This window comes from Rattus norvegicus, chromosome 18 (assembly GCF_021556685.1).
Source record: "Rattus norvegicus strain SHRSP/BbbUtx chromosome 18, alternate assembly SHRSP_T2T, whole genome shotgun sequence".
NCBI classification, from domain to species: Eukaryota; Metazoa; Chordata; class Mammalia; order Rodentia; family Muridae; genus Rattus; species Rattus norvegicus.
The window spans coordinates 28,945,982-28,962,939 of NC_141551.1; the positions used below are offsets into that span (position 1 = coordinate 28,945,982).

The following is a 16,958-nucleotide window of genomic DNA, read 5'->3' on the forward strand; positions in this document are numbered from 1 at the left end:
ATGCTTCTGACGAAATGTAAGGTATAATTTTCAAGTCTTTCATGACTTTAAGTTAAGTGAAAATACTCTGAAAGCACAGAATTGTTTTCTGGATCCAAAATTAGGTATCCAATGGTTAAAAAAAAAGGCTTAGGAGGTAAATGGTTTTGCTGTACATGGTGCTTAGTATATATACTAGTTTGGGGTCTAAGCAGTTACAACCCAGATTGGTCCTTATAATGAGGAATGAATAGAAATTGTCAAAAAAAGTACATTCATGTGCAGGTATACTTGGTGTCTGGTGGTTCTTTAAACTTGTATTTCAAAGCAAAGCTCTGTTCTATAATTATGGGTGAATTTTCAGACAACTACACTGTAGCTAGGACTCTGAGAGTCAGCATAGAATGAATTAACACTATTTTTTTCTATAGTTTATGACTTTTCATTAGTATATTGGTATGGCTTGCTAATGTCTAGATTTTCACATTTAAGATTCACGGCAATCTGAAGGAGAGTAATGTAACCCCAGAATCCTCACTCTCGATCGTCAGTAGACTGCATTTCTCCTTTTCCTATGGGTATTACTCACTTATCAGAAGACCCTGAAAGTAGTCAGTGCTGAGCTGCCACAGGAGGCAGACTGCAGACTAAGGAAGAGGGGGAGAAAGAAAGTGAGGTTGGGGGAGATAAGTGGGATGTCATCGCATTTCCAGAATTGTTACATGGTAGCTTTTGGAAGCCTGAAAAATGATTTGTCTTTAGATAAGGATGCTATAGGTGTTTGCCTAACAAGTTCAGGTGATAGGGGACTGGGGCAGGCTGTAGGCATGAAGAGCAAGCCAGACAAAGCTCAACTTTGCCACCAGCTGTGTGCTGGAAGCTTAGGAAAATGATGTGCTTGCCCTTTCTCTCATGACTCACAGCTTGGGACATTTTGATTCATGAACTATTTCTGTCTTACACTGACCTGTGTGTTAATAGTTACTGTAGTACACAAACCTTTAATAAAGTTATTTTAGAAAGTGATGGCTGTTGTGGGGTTTTGGCAGGACAGTGCATGAATTGAGTAAGGGCAAATGGTATCTGAGAGACATCTCTCAAAATTTAGTGAGGTGTCCCAAGGTCTACTGCTCCTGTGTTTAATGCAGTTATGGAGAAAAAGTGAAACCCATCATATAGCATGGCAACATGGTGACAGAAGTCAGTCTGTCTCAAAATCATCATTGCTAGGTCAATCTGACTTTGCCAGATTGGGCTTTCTCTTTCCTTACCTGGGTACTGGAGATGGCAGGAATGTGCTGGAGTTCAACTAATGGCATGTGCCAACATTCAAATTAAATGGAACCTGGAAATGGAAAGTGAAGGAATTTTTACCCATTCATCACTCTGCTCTATAAAAAGTACTCTGCTTTGCAAAATGTGTATATGTGATTTCATTTCTTGCAAGTTTTACAGGAAACAAGCATTATCAGAGAGGTTATATAACACGCTGCTACATTGCTAATTGTATTTTAAACCTCATTGGTTTGACTTTAAAGCCTGTTTTCTTCAACGGTAGGAGTAGACAGAAATCCCAATTACATGAGCACACACGTCGGCATGGCAGAGTCAGTCAAAATGCTACTGCCAGCTATCTATCTATTTACTGCTTTACTATCGGCAAAGCTTACTCAGAGCTTTCATCTTGTTATCTCACTGAGGTTTCTCTGGCTGCTTATTAAACATCAACATGTAGTAGCAGATTTTGGTCCTTAGGTAGATTTTACAGTGTTGTTTAGTTGTTTGGGTTTTTTGTTTTGTTTTCTTTTAATTTCATGAGTTGTGCTATGACAGCTTTTTGGCAACAGGACAGAATTTCTCTTTGGAGCCTTCTGAAAACCTGAAGTGAAAGCAGTTGGCACCTCTTTCAGAGCCTCCATGAGAAGAGACCAAGTCCTAAGATTAATCGCTAATGAGTCATTTCGAGTACTCGGTGGCACAGCATGTGAAGTCATAAAGGAGCAGCAGAGAAATTTAAACTTGGCTTCCCTTTTACGCATAACAAAGCAATTTGCAGACATCATATCCTTGGTTATTTCTACCCACTGTATGTGCATATTCAACTTAAATCCAGTCATGGGGATCTGAAAGAGTTAATGTAATCTTTCAGAATATGTCTCCTCTAGGGCTGATTTTGCCATCTGGTGGCTCTGTCCTAGAACGATTTATACTCTATGTACAGTAAGGTGATAGTGTGCTTTTAAAACTGTAAAATGATCAGAATAGACAAAGCAGCAGCTTTGTCTTCCTCCTCCTCCTCTTTCTCCTCCTCCTCTTTCTCCTCCTCCTCTTCCTCCTCCTCCTTCTCTTTCTCCTTCTCCTCTTTCTCCTCCTCCTCTTTCTCCTCCTCCTCTTTCTCCTCCTCCTTCTCTTCCTCCTCCTCCTCTTTCTCCTCCTCTTTCTCCTCCTCCTCTTTCTCCTCCTCCTCTTTCTCCTCCTCCTTCTCTTCCTCCTCCTCCTCCTCCTCTTTCTCCTCCTCCTCTTTCTCCTCTTCCTCTTCTTCCTCCTTCCCCTCCCTCTCCTCCTCCTCTTTCTTTTTGATATATGGTCTAGGCTTGTCTCTTAACTCAGTAGTAGTCGAGAATGACATTGAGCTCCTGAGTCTCCTGCCTCTGTCTCTTGAGTGATTATAGGCATGTGATACCACATCACACAAGACCAAGAGATTTTATTTTCTATTTGCTTTGTTTTATGTGAGTGTACCTATTTGCACCATGCATGTTTCAGAGCCTACACAGAGCAGAAGAAGGCACTGGATCCTCAGGAACTGGAATTGTCAGCAGTCATGAGCTCCCATGTGGGTGGTGGGAGCTGAACCTGATCTTTTGCAAGAGCAGCAAATCTTTAAACTACTGAGCCATCGCTTCAGCTCCAAGGCCAAGAAAATTTTAGCTATGAATTTCTATTCCAGAATTTCATCTTTGATAACTAGTTTTCTAGTGGGGCTAAAATTTTAGTGATTGGAGCTGTTTAACATTGCCATTTTTATTGGTTATAGGGTAGTCTTGAGAAAAAAGGTTTATTTGTTCTTGTTATAATAGTACAATGTTTTCTTCAAATGATTCCTTCTTCATTTTTCCCATAGAGAAAGTTGAGCCAAAGGAATAATGTCTGAGTTCTCTCTTTAGACATTTCCTGACTGATGGAGAAATGTGTTTCTTGTGGTTTGATTGCCATTGACCTACCCTTTCCTCTGACCCAACAGTGAGCTGTCACATGGGCATCTGGTCTTACTCAGAACACTCTGCAGGGACACAGCTTAGCGTATTATACATTGTCTATTGGCACTCTGTCTGCCTGACAGAATAGCAGATTCATTTCTGGACTCTTGCCCTGGTTGGATATGAATTTTGCTTTCAATGAGAGGTCAGAGTGATGTCAGTTCCCAAGTATTTGAGGAAAAACTGCCATCACCAAGATGCAAAGAGAATTTGATAAAGCAACTCCTCCTCTTCCTCCTCCTCTTCTTTTTCCTCTTCTTCCTTTTCTTCCTCTTCTTTCTCCTCATTCGTGTCAACAAGCAAAGCGATTGGTTGCATTTTAGCATCTCCTTGCCTTCTTTTTTTTCTCTCCCTCCCAACCTCTGATTGCCTCCTTCCTCCCAAACAGCTCTCATTGTGATTTCATGCCACACATAATCTATTATTACAAGTATCTTTTATTACTTTAATTTTTTAACAGTCCAGTCACTACCCTTATCCTGGTCCACCCTTCTACAGTTTTACACACACATACACACACACACACACACACACACACACACACACACACACGACCTACCCATTTCCTGGGGCCATGAGTCTCTCAAGGGTTAGGCAAGTCTTCTCTCATTGAGGCTAGACCAGGCAGTCCTCTGTTGTATATGTGTTTGGGGCATCAGAACAGCTAGTGTATGTTGTCTGGTTAGTGGCTCAGTGTCTGAGAGATCTCAGGGGTCCAGGTTAGTTGAGACTGCTGGTCTTCCTATGGGATTTCTTTCCTTCTCAGCTTCTTCCAGCCTTTCTCTAATTCAACCACAGGGGTCCCCAACCTTAGTCCATTAGTTGGGTGTACATATCTGTGTCTGTCTCAGTCAGATGCTTCTTGGGCCTCTTGGAGGATAGCATCAGTAATAGTGCCCAGCCTTGGAGCCTCCCCTTGAGATGGATCCCAAGTTGAGCCAATCATGTGACTTTTACAGGATCCCACTTAGTCTGATAGTAAAATATTATCTTCAAAACTCTTACTTAGATCAGAGTTTCTATACACATTATAATATGGCCTTAATTTATCTGATTAGCATACTAATATTTTGACCAGTATTTATTTAACAAGTGGCAGTGGGTTAAAAACTCAGAGGTCAATAGAAATCTTTAGCAATGTTTCAGAAGTAGGTGTTCTTAAATATGACTTTTATAGGACTCCGCTTGGATCAGAGTTTATATGCATAGTATAATATGAACATATTTTACCTGATTAATACAATAACATCTTTACAAAATATTTAAATCAGTAGCCATGATTTAAAAATTCATAGGTCAAGAGAATTCTTTAGCAATGTTTTAAATTTGCTAACCTAAAAATTATACAAGCTCTTTCAAGAATTTGAACTTGGAACATGCAAAGAAATATCTGATGTTGCAAAGGTGGAGAGAAATGTCAGTTTCTTTCTGGCCTTGCTGGCTCCAGGAAGATGCAACTGTGTGTCAGGAATTAACTGCTGTACCAGTAGGTTGTGCATCCAGAATAACCAAACCTAGCACTTTTTTTTTATTAGAGCCTATCATGTATATTTTAAAGTCATGCTTATTTTGTTTTCCCATTCTGTATCTTAGAGTTTACACGTTGCACTTGAAGGAAGTTTATTACTCAGACCCAAGTTTATCCTCCTCCAATGTTGATTTATGTAAAGACCAGTATGAAATATAGTTGTGATTGTTTTCAGTGTTCTATTTTGGTTATTCTTTAATGCATCCCTTTTCTATTGTAACAAATTACCATGAATTAGTGGTTAGAACCTCACCCATTTAATATCTCACAGCCCTGCAATATGTGGTTGAGTTTTCCACTTCAGCTTTCATAAAGCTAAAAAATTCAACACATTGGCTAGGGACTCCTTTGGAGGCCCTTGGAATCCTTCAGATTGTTGGCAGAGTTTACTTCCTTGGGGACAGAATCCTGTGCCCGCTTTTCTCTTTTCGTTGGGGCCAACAAGAAGCCTTACTCTCAGCTCAGAGAGGTTTCTCTCAGGTCCTATCAGGTGACTTGTTCTCAGGGGTGGCTGTAGAGAGTCTCCTGACACATAGAGTCCCTCTCATGCTTCACATTTCTTTGACTGTCTGTGACTTCTAGACTTGAATATAAAGGCTCTTGTGGTTAGGTTGGTCCTACCCAAATAATCTTCCCCTTTCAAAAGACAGTTAAGCCATGTAAACACGGTTATGGGAATAAGTCCATCACAGTTTGAGTCTCGAGATTCTACAGGACAGGTGCATTTAGTGTGGGGATCTTGGGATTGTCTTAGCATTAGTCCTACTGCAATTTAGACCAAGGTCCATTAGATAGCACAATGAAAAACTGGCTATAGATACATCCTGAATTAAGTCTTGCTTGGAAGAAAAAGGAGATCTTGCATGTAGTTTCAGGTTTTAAAGAGCAGTTTATTGACAAATTCCACAGCAATTTGCATGGTGAGAAGGCACCAGTTTATTTTACTGAGTGTTCATGTGAGTTTATGAATAACATAGGATATTTTTAACCTGTTTTACTTAAACCTTCTTAGAAGTGATTCATCCTTCCGTAGCTTAAGTATTCTAATGCATAAATCACAAATAATTCCACAACGGGATAAATTAAATCTTTGTATAATTTTAGCAGGAGCTCAAGTTGGTTCTTGTTCTTCAATAATATTACATCACCCATATATATGGATTACCTAATTGACTTTTTCTGCGTCCAGAGTTCTGTGGCTTTTATTGTATTACAAGACTAAGTTGGAGTACATCCCCAATGGAAATTCAGAACACTCAAGGTGTGGTGGTGTGACTCTGTAACTGCAGCAATTGTCAGGTGAGGTAAGGAGAGTCAGGAGTTCATGGCCAGCTTTGGCATGGTGAATTTGAGCCATCCTGGGCTCAACATGATACCTTCTCTCAGATGAAGAAACAGAAGAAATAGACAAAGAGACAAAAATCCTGAGATGTAATTTCCAGTATCTTTGAGGGAAACAATCATAACCAGTCCAAGGTCCTCCTGTCTTGTAACTGATACATCAGTACTCAGCCTTTCAACTGGAACTTTTTCCAAACAGAATACAATTTTGTATGCAACCCGTATACATTTTTGGGTTTCAATTTTTGCATTCTTTTAAGATGAATCAACATCTAGGAATGTAGAAGTAACTATATGTAACTACCACTTGAATTCACCAATTGGGCAAATTTAATGTCTTTAGAGCTCACTCGTTTTTGTAATTTAAATATAATTATCACAACTTGTGTGATAGTTCATTTACCTAAAAATACTCTAAAACCTTATCCAATATCAGCCTCTTCTATATCCTAAGGATATAGTTTTGTATTCATTAATCTTTTGAAGATATCTGTGTTTTATGAGTAAAACATGTACAGTCAGTTTCACAGGATATATCCTGGTTAGGAAAGTTTTGGGATAAAAATGCTTATTTCATTGTGTAGTATTGGATGGTGAATTAAGATGTACTAGTTGTTTTCTTTCTTTTCCCCTGTCTGATCTTATTGCCGTAAGAAATCTCATAACTATCACTGTGGGAAATAAATCTGAGAAGTAAGTTGTTGTGAATGGACTGTTATTGAAAATAGCAACATGACAAATTAAATGTGTTGTTGGGGAAGTTAGATTGTGTAATAAAGTAAGTCTCCTGTTTAGCCCTGATAGAATTGTGCCTCTAAGCAAACCGATGTTAGTGATTTCATCCCAAAGATCAAGTTGCAGTGATTTTTATCATGAGTGTTACCCAGTCATAGAAAGAAAAGCAACAGCTACTCAGCAGATATTAGAGTCTTTCTAGAAAGACTTTTTTCAGTGGAGAAGCTAACACTGGTCCTGCCTGTGGCAGGAGACAGTAATGATTGGCGGACAGGCTGATAGGCTGTCCTGTCCTGTTCTCAGGCAAGCAGACTCTCTGACTGAAATCTCTCCACCTGGTTGCTAAGTTCCCATGGTGGGTTGCTGCCATGCCATCCCCACTCTTCAAAATTCACAAGGCTAGTTGGGGTGCACTTGTCACAAACCCACATTTTGCTGCTGTATCTTTCTCTCTGGAACCCAGCTGAGTCGCCGCGTGAAGGAAAACACCACACAATTCTTGTTTTAAAATGAACAGGTAACACAGTTGCTGAGCCCGGCGATTGAGTTACCTGTTCATTCTAAACCAAGATTGTGCGGTGTTTTCCTTCACGAGGTGACTCAACTGAGTTCCAGAGAAAGGTATGTTGGCGGGGTATCCCAGCCAGTCACCGGAAGTTGGAAGTGTGGGGCTGTTGTTGCAGTGATCCACCATGGGAACTTGGTGAGCCAGGGGGAGAGATTTCACATTTCCAGGGTCAGAGAGTCGACCTGGTTGAAAACAGGCCAGGCTATCCTGCCCATCAGTGCCTTACCGACAGTAGCATGGGATTTATACTTTTTATTCCATGCAACAAACGTAGTAAGATGTATTTTACTCATGATCTCAGGTTCCTAAAATTATTTGCAAACATTTTATCTTTTGTTGCCTCAATAGTACTTGTAGAAAATGGAAGCCTGTTTTATTTAGTCCGTGGGTAATTTATTCAACTTTGTATAGGACAATCAGCATGTTATAGATTTGAAAATTAAGGAAGAAGCCAGCTACATATACCTATCTTGCCATCAGAATACAAAACAGTGAGGTGACAGCTTGTGTGGGGGTAGGGATGCTGATCCCATCACTTCGGTGGGCATTATGAAGTGTATTTATAAAAATACTTCACATTACTTGCATGGGTTACATGAATGATGGGGGTAAGAATAGTTTGAACTTTGAATTCATTGATTGACACTGCTATAGCGTTATGTTGTCAACTATGATGATTGTAACCTGGAAGAAAGCACAAATTACAATGCACTTCCATGTCCATTTTAGCATCCATGCCTGATCTAGTCTCTAGTGATTCTGAGTGCTTTCTGACCACAAGATAGCTTCAGGTGCCATATTTTCCTCTGTATCAATCCTACTTTGGAATGACAGTTTGTGGGCAGAAGACACACAAATTTTCTTTCTAAGACAGAGGTGGTACAGAAAGAATTGGGGTCCTCATGGATTTCATCTATGTCCTGCTAAGCAATTGGAGTCTAGTGAATGAGCAGGTAAACCTGAGAAAGGGTCAGGAAGCCAGTACAGACTTACGAGAATGTTTGTGTGACAAAGCAAGGTCAAACTGCAGTGGTTTGTGTCCTTCTCTCTGCTATCCCTTCTCTATCAGTTGGAGAGGCTGTTATCAGTTGCTCGTGTTATGACTAGGCACATCCTTCTCAGGTCAAACATGCTGCAGTCTGCAAAGCCAGCAGTAGATTGCAGTCCTCTGCAGTCCAGCCAGGTCGGCAGATTTTGTGTGGTCCTAGCTAGACTACAGGACTGAAGGTGTGCCTCTGATGGGGCATTTGAGGGTAGAAACAATGGATGTTTGCCCCTGTTATGGGACAAACGCCTCTAATGCTTTAAGAACATGGACTTATATTGGGCAGGGCACAGCTAAGCCTGACCCTCACAGTACCCCTAAGTATGGATTTCCTAAACTGATATGTGTTATGGGTTTCATATGAAATGTCCCATTTGGTTCTTTTGGATTGTGTGCGTGGAAATGTTTAAGGAATAACTAATCAGGTAATACTGCCTTGAGTGAACAATGATTTGCCATTTTAACAACAAACTCCCTTTGTGATTTTTGCAGCCCCGACAGCCCAACCCTGACTGGCGCTACTCTGCCTCGCTAAGAGCCGGCATGCACAGGTATGTACTTCCTTCTCCTTCATTCCTTATTTCAATTGGGAGAAACTTGAAGTGGGTTCTGTAAGATAAACTGTATCTCCACAGCCCAGAAGCAGCTGTTTAAATTGGGAAGCTTTAAAAACTCTGCCCGGGAATGCAATTATTTTTGGTCTTCATGATTATTTCTTGAAACATTGGAAGTAATCAGTGCCAAGTGCTTATTGAGTGCTGGGAAATGAGACTGCCACGTGGAATCAGAGGCTGGTTTCTGTACTTTCATCAAAATTCCTGCAAGGATATGTCAGTTTAGAACCTTTTGTATCAGCTTTAAAACATTTTAAATTCCCTGCCATGATTTCAAGCTCTTCATCACTCTCACCCACACATTTTTTTCTCTTTCTTAAAAATTATAATTAATACAAGTCAGGCACATTCAGGTTTGAGTACATTATAAAGGTATATACATATACTGTTTCCTATCTCACATTTCTTCTTTTATCTCGCACTGACTCTTTTTATACACTGTTGGACACATTAACTGAGAGCTATTCTTTTTTATGTATTTGCCCCTTCTAGAATCTTCTATCTTCTCCATCATTTTGCTCTCTTATTGTTACCAATATCATGAGCTCTTTACAGATGAGCTGTGTTCAGGACATTATTGAATATCTGGAGACTAAATCTAGCTTGCTTCAGATCAACGTAGAGTAATAGCATTGCTCAAGACTCAGACTTAATATAGTTTGGTCTATTCTACTTTGTCTCTCTGACAGTAACTGATTCCCAGAGCTGATGTGTCCATGCCATGGGGCCAAATGAAAGATTCATTATTTGGAAACCAGATAGGGAGACTCAAGAAACTAATGATTATATTAGCAAAAGGATTTAACTTTGAAGAAGAAATGAACTTCAGATTTTATGCTCCTCAGAATATCTGGGCAATTATTAATTGAATCTTCATCAAAACTAGGTCAATGTCTAAAGAAAATGCTTAAAGAATAGTATGTGTAGAATTAATGAAAATGTAATTTTAGCTCATTAAATATGCAGTAGATTAAAATAAATCAATGCCTTCTCAAGCTTACAAATGATCAGAGATCATTATATGAATGCTATTTCTGAATCAGAAGTAATCAGGGAAGGGCTAAAGGTTGGTAACTGACTTGGTGAGATGTCATGCTGGAACCAGGGTCATGATTTTAATCTAGAATTTTAATCTAGAATCTGTTATATAAGGCATCAGAGGAATTGTTTGTATATATTAGAGAGGGATTGTATATCTGGGATGGTTGTGGAACTGTGCATTAGGTAAATTAAACTCGTTTTACATATCAGCTTTTACCATTGTGATTGATTTAGTGTTTTGCTTGAGAGGTACCAAAGCTACGAGGTGCAGCTTTTGTGAAACTCTGTTTAAAATAAAATACTAAAGGAATTATCACTTTCTTGCCACAATTTGCTCCGGTTTGGGCTTCAGTTAGGATTTTAAGTGTGTGAGAAATGAAACTTGAAACTAAAGTATTGTGTCTTGTTGACAGAGTAGGGCACTGAACATGTCTCAGAGCTGTGACCTTGCAGAACGCCCCCTTCTCACAGTGCACTTGGCATGTCTAGCCTTGGGCATCATGCCATTCTCATTTTACTTTTAAAATCTGCTTTGAGCTGATCTGGTTGCAAGGAAGTTACATCTTTATGTCCTTATACTTTCTGGTAGATCCATGAACGCCCAAAGGATATTAATATTAAGAAAATAGAAAGAAAGAAAATTCTGGGCTGGAAATGAAGGATAAGGGTGTTAAGTCTAATTTTAATGTGTACACCAACTTCAGAGAATTGTCTTAGCTACTGAGTTGGATCAGTAGCCCAACCCCGACTGGCGCTACTCTGCTTCTTTCTTCTCTATCTATCTAAATATATTTGGAGCTCTGATGTGTACTAGCTGTAGACATACATAAATCGACACAGTATTCCCCTGACCTTGGACGGTTTGTTTTCTCTCTGCTAGCCTTCAATAGTCTCTCAGGTCGTGTCCCAGCAGCATTTTATGTTGAATTAGTCTTTGATGGATCTATGAATTGCTGTGATTGGTGAATTGCTGTCTTAGGATATGTTGGGTAGGTCATCTATGCATAAAACAAAACAGAAAAAATAAAACAGAAGTAAGGCTAAGAATTAATCAGAGCTGAAGCAGGCAGTACTTTTCTCACTGTCTGTCCATCCAACTGTTCCTTGTAGTATATCAAATAAAGTTTTCATTAAAAAAAACCCCTAACTAAATGGTTGGGCTGAGTTTTGTTGCTCATGCCTATAACCTCTACTGCTTAGGAATCAGAGAGAGAAAAAAACCAGCAACTTTCAAAGCCAGCTTGGGCACCTTAGTGACAAGCTGTCCTTGAAATAAACTGGGAAGGTTTGGGAATGTATCACAATGATAGAGACCTTAGTAAGCATGTATGAGACCTAGGGTTCAATTCTCAGCTGTGCGTGTGCACACTCCACTCCCGCACACTCAGGAATGAGTTGAGTAGCCAAACTAATATTACTATCAATGATATTAGTATGTTTAACCTGAGAGAGGGTTGGGAGTTCAGAGAACAAGCTTCCCTCGTCAGCACCGAGACGTCAGGATGGCATTTGCCTTCTTGTGGGTCTTTTAGATTTAGTGGGCACCACAAGGCTTTAATGAAAACCAAAGACAGAACATGTTATTATCACAGTGGCACAGCAGGCAGGCAGTCAGCAATGGTTTTGCAGTTTTACAAGGTGTCTGCTCAACAGTAATGGTTGCAATTCAAGCATGAGCAAGGAGTGTTAGCTGCAGCCCCTCCCTTCATAATGGGGACAATTTCTGAGGGTGGGAAGACAGTTGGAGAAGTATTCATGGTCTAACTGTTATCTGGGTCTGTATGTTTATTCAGCTCTGTGCACCTGGAGGAGGCTGGCATTCTACGGGCTGGTCCAGGAGGGCCTGATCAACAGTGGCCAACAGTATCCAGTGCAACACCAGGTAAAGAGTCAGGACCTCCCCGTTCCTGTTTGGGTTCTGGAAACTTGTCAAATGACCTGGTTTTTGAGTAGAAATATTGATGGCTCCTTTTTGAGTCTTTCTTTTCTTCCATAAAAACATGGTTGTCTGTATATACATGACTGCTTTGATTTTATGCTGAAGAGTTCTTCAAGAATTGAAAATAGATAACCGAGAACTTTTACACTGGCTTTAGTTTTAAAGGCTGAAGAAACAGAGAAGTTCAGTACTGAATCCACGTTCACACAGCTTCCGAGTAGCAGAGACAGGGTTCAAACACATGTGTATCTTGCTCCAAATCCAGGCCCATGTGACATGGCTGCAAAGCATGCTGTTTTGCAAAAATCCACCCAAATTAAAATGAGTGCATGCACAATACAGAACAGATGACATAAGAACGTATATGTGAAAACTTCTCACTAAAAATAACCAGATGCCTTTCAAATGGGTAGGCTGAATAGCGAGCACAGCTAAGGGCCTGTTTCTTGCTGGCAACTCCAAGGGACTTCATTCATTCTAATCAAGTATCATCTGCGACTTAGGAGTGTTTCACCCGTCAACTAGAAGTAAGTTTGGTCAAAAATGCACTAGTTGAAGCAATTTATTAGACAGCTAATATTGCCAGATGGTAAGGGGAAGAACATGAAAGACTCCATTGAACCAATTTGCAGCCCCAGTTCAGTGAATGAGGGAGAGAGGAGAGTGTTTTCAGAATATGAACTGTTGTAGGATGAGGAGGCACCTAGACAGGTCAGAGCGACTCAAAGCTGCACCTGAAGTCATGCTTGCTCACCCTCCCTACGTCTAGGGTTAGTCTTGCTGTCATGGAGACATTATAGATTAGTTTGGTAAGTTAAGGCCTAGCTTTGAATGTATTATCTCATTAATGATATTGGCCAGTGTAAATTTCCAGCCACATATTAAATAGGAACATTTATGGATTATTTCATGTTTTAGAACCAGGTTTGTCCTTCAGATTAAAAAGGATGTTAGGAATAAATGTTCCTAAAGCATAAATTTATTTGTATATGTGTATATGTATAGATAAGTAACACATATATATGTATGTATACATATACATACATATACATGTGTATATACACACGTTCAATATATATGCATGTATATATATGTATATATATATGTATATATACACATGTATATATGCATACATACACTTACATTTGCTATTGGAGAGCAAGCAGCTGCATCCAAGTTTATTTTTATTTTTTTCATATTTGAGAGTTTCATTTGTGTGTACAACGAAATCCGATCCTCTCTAATCCCCATTTATCCCTTCCATCTCTCCCCATATCCTCCCTACTTCCATGGCATTTGTTTTGATGGCCCTTTAAGTCCTGTTACTGCTGCCCATACATGCATGGGTGTGGGGCCATGCACTGGAAACTGGGAAATCTATCAGTTACCACATCCTCAAGAAAAAAAATATTCCCATCATCCATCCACCATCTATCAACAGCCAATACCTTTTGGAAAGGGGTGGAGATCATCTATCCCAACTGTTCCTGATCCATCGTTTTGATGGGGATTGATGAAGAATCTCCATTGTTTTCCTGCTGCTGATACATCACTATTGCCCCATATGAGGTAGTCAGAGCTCACATGTTCCAGTTATTCTGTGGTGACCTAGCCATACTCTTTGAAATGCATCCATACCGATTACATGAAGGTAAAAGGGCTCTCCTTTGCCTTCTGCCATGTCCTTTGTACTTTGAGGGGTTAGAACTCACAGTGTGTTCTTTGTCATTTGAAGAGGAATGGTGTAAAGATTAATAATTATTATTTACAGTAAGAGCTGAGCTGAATTCCGATGTCAGACTTACTGAGTTCACAATGACAAAGTGCCTAAATGCATCACAGTGGTTGCCATGGTGCATCAATGCATATATGATTACTCATGTTTGGGGGGAAATAATTTCATGGCTTGTAATCTACTATATGGCTTTGATGAATTGATGGTTAGAATCCAGTAGTTCCCATTTGTAGGTACAGATACAGGTTCTTTGAGGTTACCTGGATCATTCAACATCTGTAGAGTTGAGTTACCCGCTACTACCCTCCTGGGCATGGGGTGAGGAGGGTTTATTCATTGCTCCCTGAAGAAAAGGAAAATGCTTCTCTGAACTTGGTTTTCAGTCTCAGACAAAGCCTGCTTTTCATGGACTGTGTGTGCTTCATGGTGAAGGTGTAGTTGTTTCTGGAAGGTTTCTTTCTTCTGCTTTCGGCCTCTTACACTTGTGTCTGAGTCCCTCCCGTATCTTGCTACTGACTGTCCTTTTCACGCCAACACCAGGGTGGCCGTGACCAGAGGCATAAAGGAACCTGGGCCCACTTTGTTCATTACTCATGTGTGTGCCTCTTGGGGTTGCTTTTCCTTTTAATTCTTCTGCTTTTCTGCTAAACTCTTCATTTAACTTCACAATCTGCAGGAACCTGGGATAAAGAAGCTATATTCTGAAGGGATCAATGGAGGCATCACAGGTGATGTTTTCTGTAGGATAAACAAGTCAGGCATTAAATTGGATAATTCTGATTACTGGCCCCTGTTCTCCAGTCTTGCCTTTTGTATAAGCAGACCTGAATCACATGTCTCCTTATTTCCCCTCCAGCATCCCAAGAGATTGAGCACAGAGAAAATTAGCTAAACAGTGAATGCACAAAATACAGTTACAGCCTCTGCAAGGATGGAGAAATGTGTTCTAGAGGCAGGGATATTAAAGGGCCAGGCACTGCTGTTCAACTTTTAACTTTGTCTGGGTGAATGCCCTGAAAAAGTCTTAATGAATGTTCTCTTGTGATTAATTCCTAGAGAGAATCCTGACTCTAAAAAAGATGGGCCCTGCTTGCCAGGGAACTGGTTTGACTGTCTGCAGGGGGTCAGGCTGTTCTTGACTATTAGTTGTTCAAGGCCCCTCTTTATACAGTTTGTAGGCTCTCAAGAGCTACTGGACATATGCAAACCGGATGTGATAGTGCACACATCAGCACAAGAGATGCTATGTGGCACGGTAGCAGGGTCTCAAATTGAGGCTTACCTAATCTACATGGGACACTCTCTCTGAAATAAAATTATAAACAAAACAACCATGGTAAATAAAAAAAAGCAACAGTAAAAATATTTTAGAGTGGGAAATCCAGCCAAATCTTCAAGTTCTGGGTCCATGAAGTCAACCGACCACAATTAGAAAATATGCGATAAAAATGTATATGTATCAGATGCACATAGGGATCTTTTTTTCTTGCCACTCTTACCTAAATAGTACAAGGTAAAAACTTCATAGTATTTTCATTGTATTGGGCATTACCATTCATCTAGAGATGATATAAACTATACAGGAAGGTTGTGATATTACATGCAAACACTATACCATTTTATATGTAATTTGAATATCAACAGATTTGGATATCTTTGATGACCTTGGAGTCCATCCCCCATGGATAACAGGGGATAATAACTGTTCTCTCTATTTATCAAGATCCCAGGGAATTCCAAGGCACACAGCTCTGCCAAAGATAACATCATAGCTTGCGAAGGAAGGTCCCGGGGGACCTGGAACTAAACAGTAAAAGATTAATTGGGTGGGAGAGGCTCTAAGGCAATGAGGCTTATTAGCTAGAGAACTCAGGGTACTCAGCAGTGGTTCACAATGTGCAGTTCCTGGGATAGAATACCAATAACATCTAGGGACTTGTTAGAAATGTTCAGACAAGCTCTCTAGGTGATCTCAACACACCCTAAAATTTAGAAATCCTTTTAGAAGTGAGTTTGTTGACACAGGTCTGTCACCTCTACCTAGGAGCTGCTAGCAGGGGTCTGCAAGTTCAAGGCCACCTGGGCAAGCATAAGGAGATGCTATCTCAAAATAAAAAGTGAAAAGAATGTAACTCAGTGTTAGAGCATTTACGTATCATGTGGGAAGGCCCGGGCTCAATCCCTAGTGCCAAAATCACAAATCAGTAACAGCAAAGATGGCTTGGGCTAGAGTAAATATTTCTGATGTTGCCTAGTATGTTTAAAGGCTCAGAAACTATGTGGAAGCTGTACAGTTTATGATTCTTGTGGGATGTAGGGGGCTTTCCAAGACCCAAGAGATAATTGCCAAGCACTGGAGCTGCAGACCCAGAACAAGCTTCCTGTGATGTTTGCTGTGCTGCTTAATTGCTGTGTGCACCTAGGGCCTTTCTATGCTTCGTTCCTTTTTCAGAGAAATGGGTGTAAGAGTAGTGTCTTCCTTACAAAGTCACTGTAGTAATTAAATGGCATAGCGCTCACGTGTTAAAGAGTTCAAACAAATTTAGTGAGAAAATAGCTATTTTTATGAATTCTTGGACTTTTTAAAAAAATGAATCTATCCTTTCTTTAATTTCAAAATGTAGACCTGAGGTTCTCTGAGTAGTCTCTGTGGGGAGACTATCACTGAAATTTTAAGTGCTTGTCTCTGTATTTCCTCGTAGGATTGCCTTTGTCCTGGTTTGTCACATCTCTTTACTCGGTGGGAAAAGTACATGGTTATGTGTCCTAGTTTTATAGGGGGATCCAAGCTCTTATTCATTTTATAGATTTTTGCCTTTCTAACCAAGCCAAGTCCCCAAGGAAAGACCCAATATAGACTCCATCCCTAATCACTCCTCCCAAAGAAATCATGTCCAGTAAGTTTTTTGGAGTCCATTTAGGAGCACTGTCAACAGCTTTTATGTCTCATGAGTGAGTGCAGCCTCAGGCCCTTTGGGAAGACTTTAGAAAGCCTGCTGTTCCACTAACCTGCTCACCCTGGACTTCAGCTGTTGTCATGGCAATGCCAGTCCTGGTAGGTGTGGTCATATCCTTATTAGGAAAAAAAAATGAGTTCAGGGATCTTGTGAGTAGGGCAGCTCCTCTCTGTGTCCTCCACTGTCACCTTCCCTTTGACAGGAAAAGAGCTTTAT

At 40.2% G+C, this 16,958-nt stretch overlaps 14 protein-coding genes and 1 long non-coding RNA gene across 15 annotated transcripts in view; 14 read left to right on the forward strand and 1 right to left on the reverse strand.

The window, feature by feature from the left end:
- Pcdha1 (protocadherin alpha 1) overlaps positions 1 to 16,958 on the forward strand; it is a 264,765-nt gene that overhangs the window by 225,316 nt on the left and 22,491 nt on the right. Inside the window, exons 2-3 of the mRNA NM_199503.1 lie at positions 8,949 to 9,007; positions 11,905 to 11,993. Coding sequence (NP_955797.1) covers positions 8,949 to 9,007; positions 11,905 to 11,993 — 148 coding nt within the window. The remainder of the gene's footprint in view (positions 1 to 8,948; positions 9,008 to 11,904; positions 11,994 to 16,958) is intronic.
- The window catches only part of Pcdha2 (protocadherin alpha 2), a 255,785-nt gene that overhangs the window by 216,336 nt on the left and 22,491 nt on the right, over positions 1 to 16,958 (forward strand). Inside the window, exons 2-3 of the mRNA NM_199504.1 lie at positions 8,949 to 9,007; positions 11,905 to 11,993. Of these exons, the coding sequence (NP_955798.1) occupies positions 8,949 to 9,007; positions 11,905 to 11,993 (148 nt within the window). The remainder of the gene's footprint in view (positions 1 to 8,948; positions 9,008 to 11,904; positions 11,994 to 16,958) is intronic.
- The window catches only part of Pcdha3 (protocadherin alpha 3), a 249,612-nt gene that overhangs the window by 210,163 nt on the left and 22,491 nt on the right, over positions 1 to 16,958 (forward strand). The window contains exons 2-3 of the mRNA NM_053941.1: positions 8,949 to 9,007; positions 11,905 to 11,993. Coding sequence (NP_446393.1) covers positions 8,949 to 9,007; positions 11,905 to 11,993 — 148 coding nt within the window. The remainder of the gene's footprint in view (positions 1 to 8,948; positions 9,008 to 11,904; positions 11,994 to 16,958) is intronic.
- The window catches only part of Pcdha4 (protocadherin alpha 4), a 243,172-nt gene that overhangs the window by 203,719 nt on the left and 22,495 nt on the right, over positions 1 to 16,958 (forward strand). Inside the window, exons 2-3 of the mRNA NM_053933.2 lie at positions 8,949 to 9,007; positions 11,905 to 11,993. Of these exons, the coding sequence (NP_446385.1) occupies positions 8,949 to 9,007; positions 11,905 to 11,993 (148 nt within the window). The remainder of the gene's footprint in view (positions 1 to 8,948; positions 9,008 to 11,904; positions 11,994 to 16,958) is intronic.
- Positions 1 to 16,958, forward strand: part of Pcdha5 (protocadherin alpha 5) — a 235,590-nt gene that overhangs the window by 196,140 nt on the left and 22,492 nt on the right. The window contains exons 2-3 of the mRNA NM_199505.4: positions 8,949 to 9,007; positions 11,905 to 11,993. Of these exons, the coding sequence (NP_955799.1) occupies positions 8,949 to 9,007; positions 11,905 to 11,993 (148 nt within the window). The remainder of the gene's footprint in view (positions 1 to 8,948; positions 9,008 to 11,904; positions 11,994 to 16,958) is intronic.
- Positions 1 to 16,958, forward strand: part of Pcdha6 (protocadherin alpha 6) — a 228,659-nt gene that overhangs the window by 189,210 nt on the left and 22,491 nt on the right. Inside the window, exons 2-3 of the mRNA NM_199506.1 lie at positions 8,949 to 9,007; positions 11,905 to 11,993. Of these exons, the coding sequence (NP_955800.1) occupies positions 8,949 to 9,007; positions 11,905 to 11,993 (148 nt within the window). The remainder of the gene's footprint in view (positions 1 to 8,948; positions 9,008 to 11,904; positions 11,994 to 16,958) is intronic.
- Positions 1 to 16,958, forward strand: part of Pcdha7 (protocadherin alpha 7) — a 222,498-nt gene that overhangs the window by 183,049 nt on the left and 22,491 nt on the right. The window contains exons 2-3 of the mRNA NM_199507.1: positions 8,949 to 9,007; positions 11,905 to 11,993. Coding sequence (NP_955801.1) covers positions 8,949 to 9,007; positions 11,905 to 11,993 — 148 coding nt within the window. The remainder of the gene's footprint in view (positions 1 to 8,948; positions 9,008 to 11,904; positions 11,994 to 16,958) is intronic.
- Pcdha8 (protocadherin alpha 8) overlaps positions 1 to 16,958 on the forward strand; it is a 216,569-nt gene that overhangs the window by 177,120 nt on the left and 22,491 nt on the right. Inside the window, exons 2-3 of the mRNA NM_053942.1 lie at positions 8,949 to 9,007; positions 11,905 to 11,993. Of these exons, the coding sequence (NP_446394.1) occupies positions 8,949 to 9,007; positions 11,905 to 11,993 (148 nt within the window). The remainder of the gene's footprint in view (positions 1 to 8,948; positions 9,008 to 11,904; positions 11,994 to 16,958) is intronic.
- Pcdha9 (protocadherin alpha 9) overlaps positions 1 to 16,958 on the forward strand; it is a 211,291-nt gene that overhangs the window by 171,841 nt on the left and 22,492 nt on the right. Inside the window, exons 2-3 of the mRNA NM_199508.1 lie at positions 8,949 to 9,007; positions 11,905 to 11,993. Coding sequence (NP_955802.1) covers positions 8,949 to 9,007; positions 11,905 to 11,993 — 148 coding nt within the window. The remainder of the gene's footprint in view (positions 1 to 8,948; positions 9,008 to 11,904; positions 11,994 to 16,958) is intronic.
- The window catches only part of Pcdha10 (protocadherin alpha 10), a 204,937-nt gene that overhangs the window by 165,488 nt on the left and 22,491 nt on the right, over positions 1 to 16,958 (forward strand). The window contains exons 2-3 of the mRNA NM_053939.2: positions 8,949 to 9,007; positions 11,905 to 11,993. Coding sequence (NP_446391.1) covers positions 8,949 to 9,007; positions 11,905 to 11,993 — 148 coding nt within the window. The remainder of the gene's footprint in view (positions 1 to 8,948; positions 9,008 to 11,904; positions 11,994 to 16,958) is intronic.
- Pcdha11 (protocadherin alpha 11) overlaps positions 1 to 16,958 on the forward strand; it is a 197,937-nt gene that overhangs the window by 158,488 nt on the left and 22,491 nt on the right. Inside the window, exons 2-3 of the mRNA NM_199486.2 lie at positions 8,949 to 9,007; positions 11,905 to 11,993. Coding sequence (NP_955780.1) covers positions 8,949 to 9,007; positions 11,905 to 11,993 — 148 coding nt within the window. The remainder of the gene's footprint in view (positions 1 to 8,948; positions 9,008 to 11,904; positions 11,994 to 16,958) is intronic.
- Positions 1 to 16,958, forward strand: part of Pcdha12 (protocadherin alpha 12) — a 192,027-nt gene that overhangs the window by 152,578 nt on the left and 22,491 nt on the right. Inside the window, exons 2-3 of the mRNA NM_053940.1 lie at positions 8,949 to 9,007; positions 11,905 to 11,993. Coding sequence (NP_446392.1) covers positions 8,949 to 9,007; positions 11,905 to 11,993 — 148 coding nt within the window. The remainder of the gene's footprint in view (positions 1 to 8,948; positions 9,008 to 11,904; positions 11,994 to 16,958) is intronic.
- Positions 1 to 16,958, forward strand: part of Pcdha13 (protocadherin alpha 13) — a 179,018-nt gene that overhangs the window by 139,565 nt on the left and 22,495 nt on the right. The window contains exons 2-3 of the mRNA NM_053934.3: positions 8,949 to 9,007; positions 11,905 to 11,993. Coding sequence (NP_446386.2) covers positions 8,949 to 9,007; positions 11,905 to 11,993 — 148 coding nt within the window. The remainder of the gene's footprint in view (positions 1 to 8,948; positions 9,008 to 11,904; positions 11,994 to 16,958) is intronic.
- Positions 1 to 16,958, forward strand: part of Pcdhac2 (protocadherin alpha subfamily C, 2) — a 43,117-nt gene that overhangs the window by 3,668 nt on the left and 22,491 nt on the right. The window contains exons 2-3 of the mRNA NM_201422.1: positions 8,949 to 9,007; positions 11,905 to 11,993. Of these exons, the coding sequence (NP_958825.1) occupies positions 8,949 to 9,007; positions 11,905 to 11,993 (148 nt within the window). The remainder of the gene's footprint in view (positions 1 to 8,948; positions 9,008 to 11,904; positions 11,994 to 16,958) is intronic.
- Positions 1,251 to 13,841, reverse strand: LOC120098168 (uncharacterized). The gene is made up of 3 exons (XR_015642895.1): positions 13,499 to 13,841; positions 10,964 to 11,109; positions 1,251 to 1,324 (listed from the first exon to the last, which is right to left on the reverse strand). It is a non-coding gene; the product is annotated as an uncharacterized LOC120098168 (long non-coding RNA).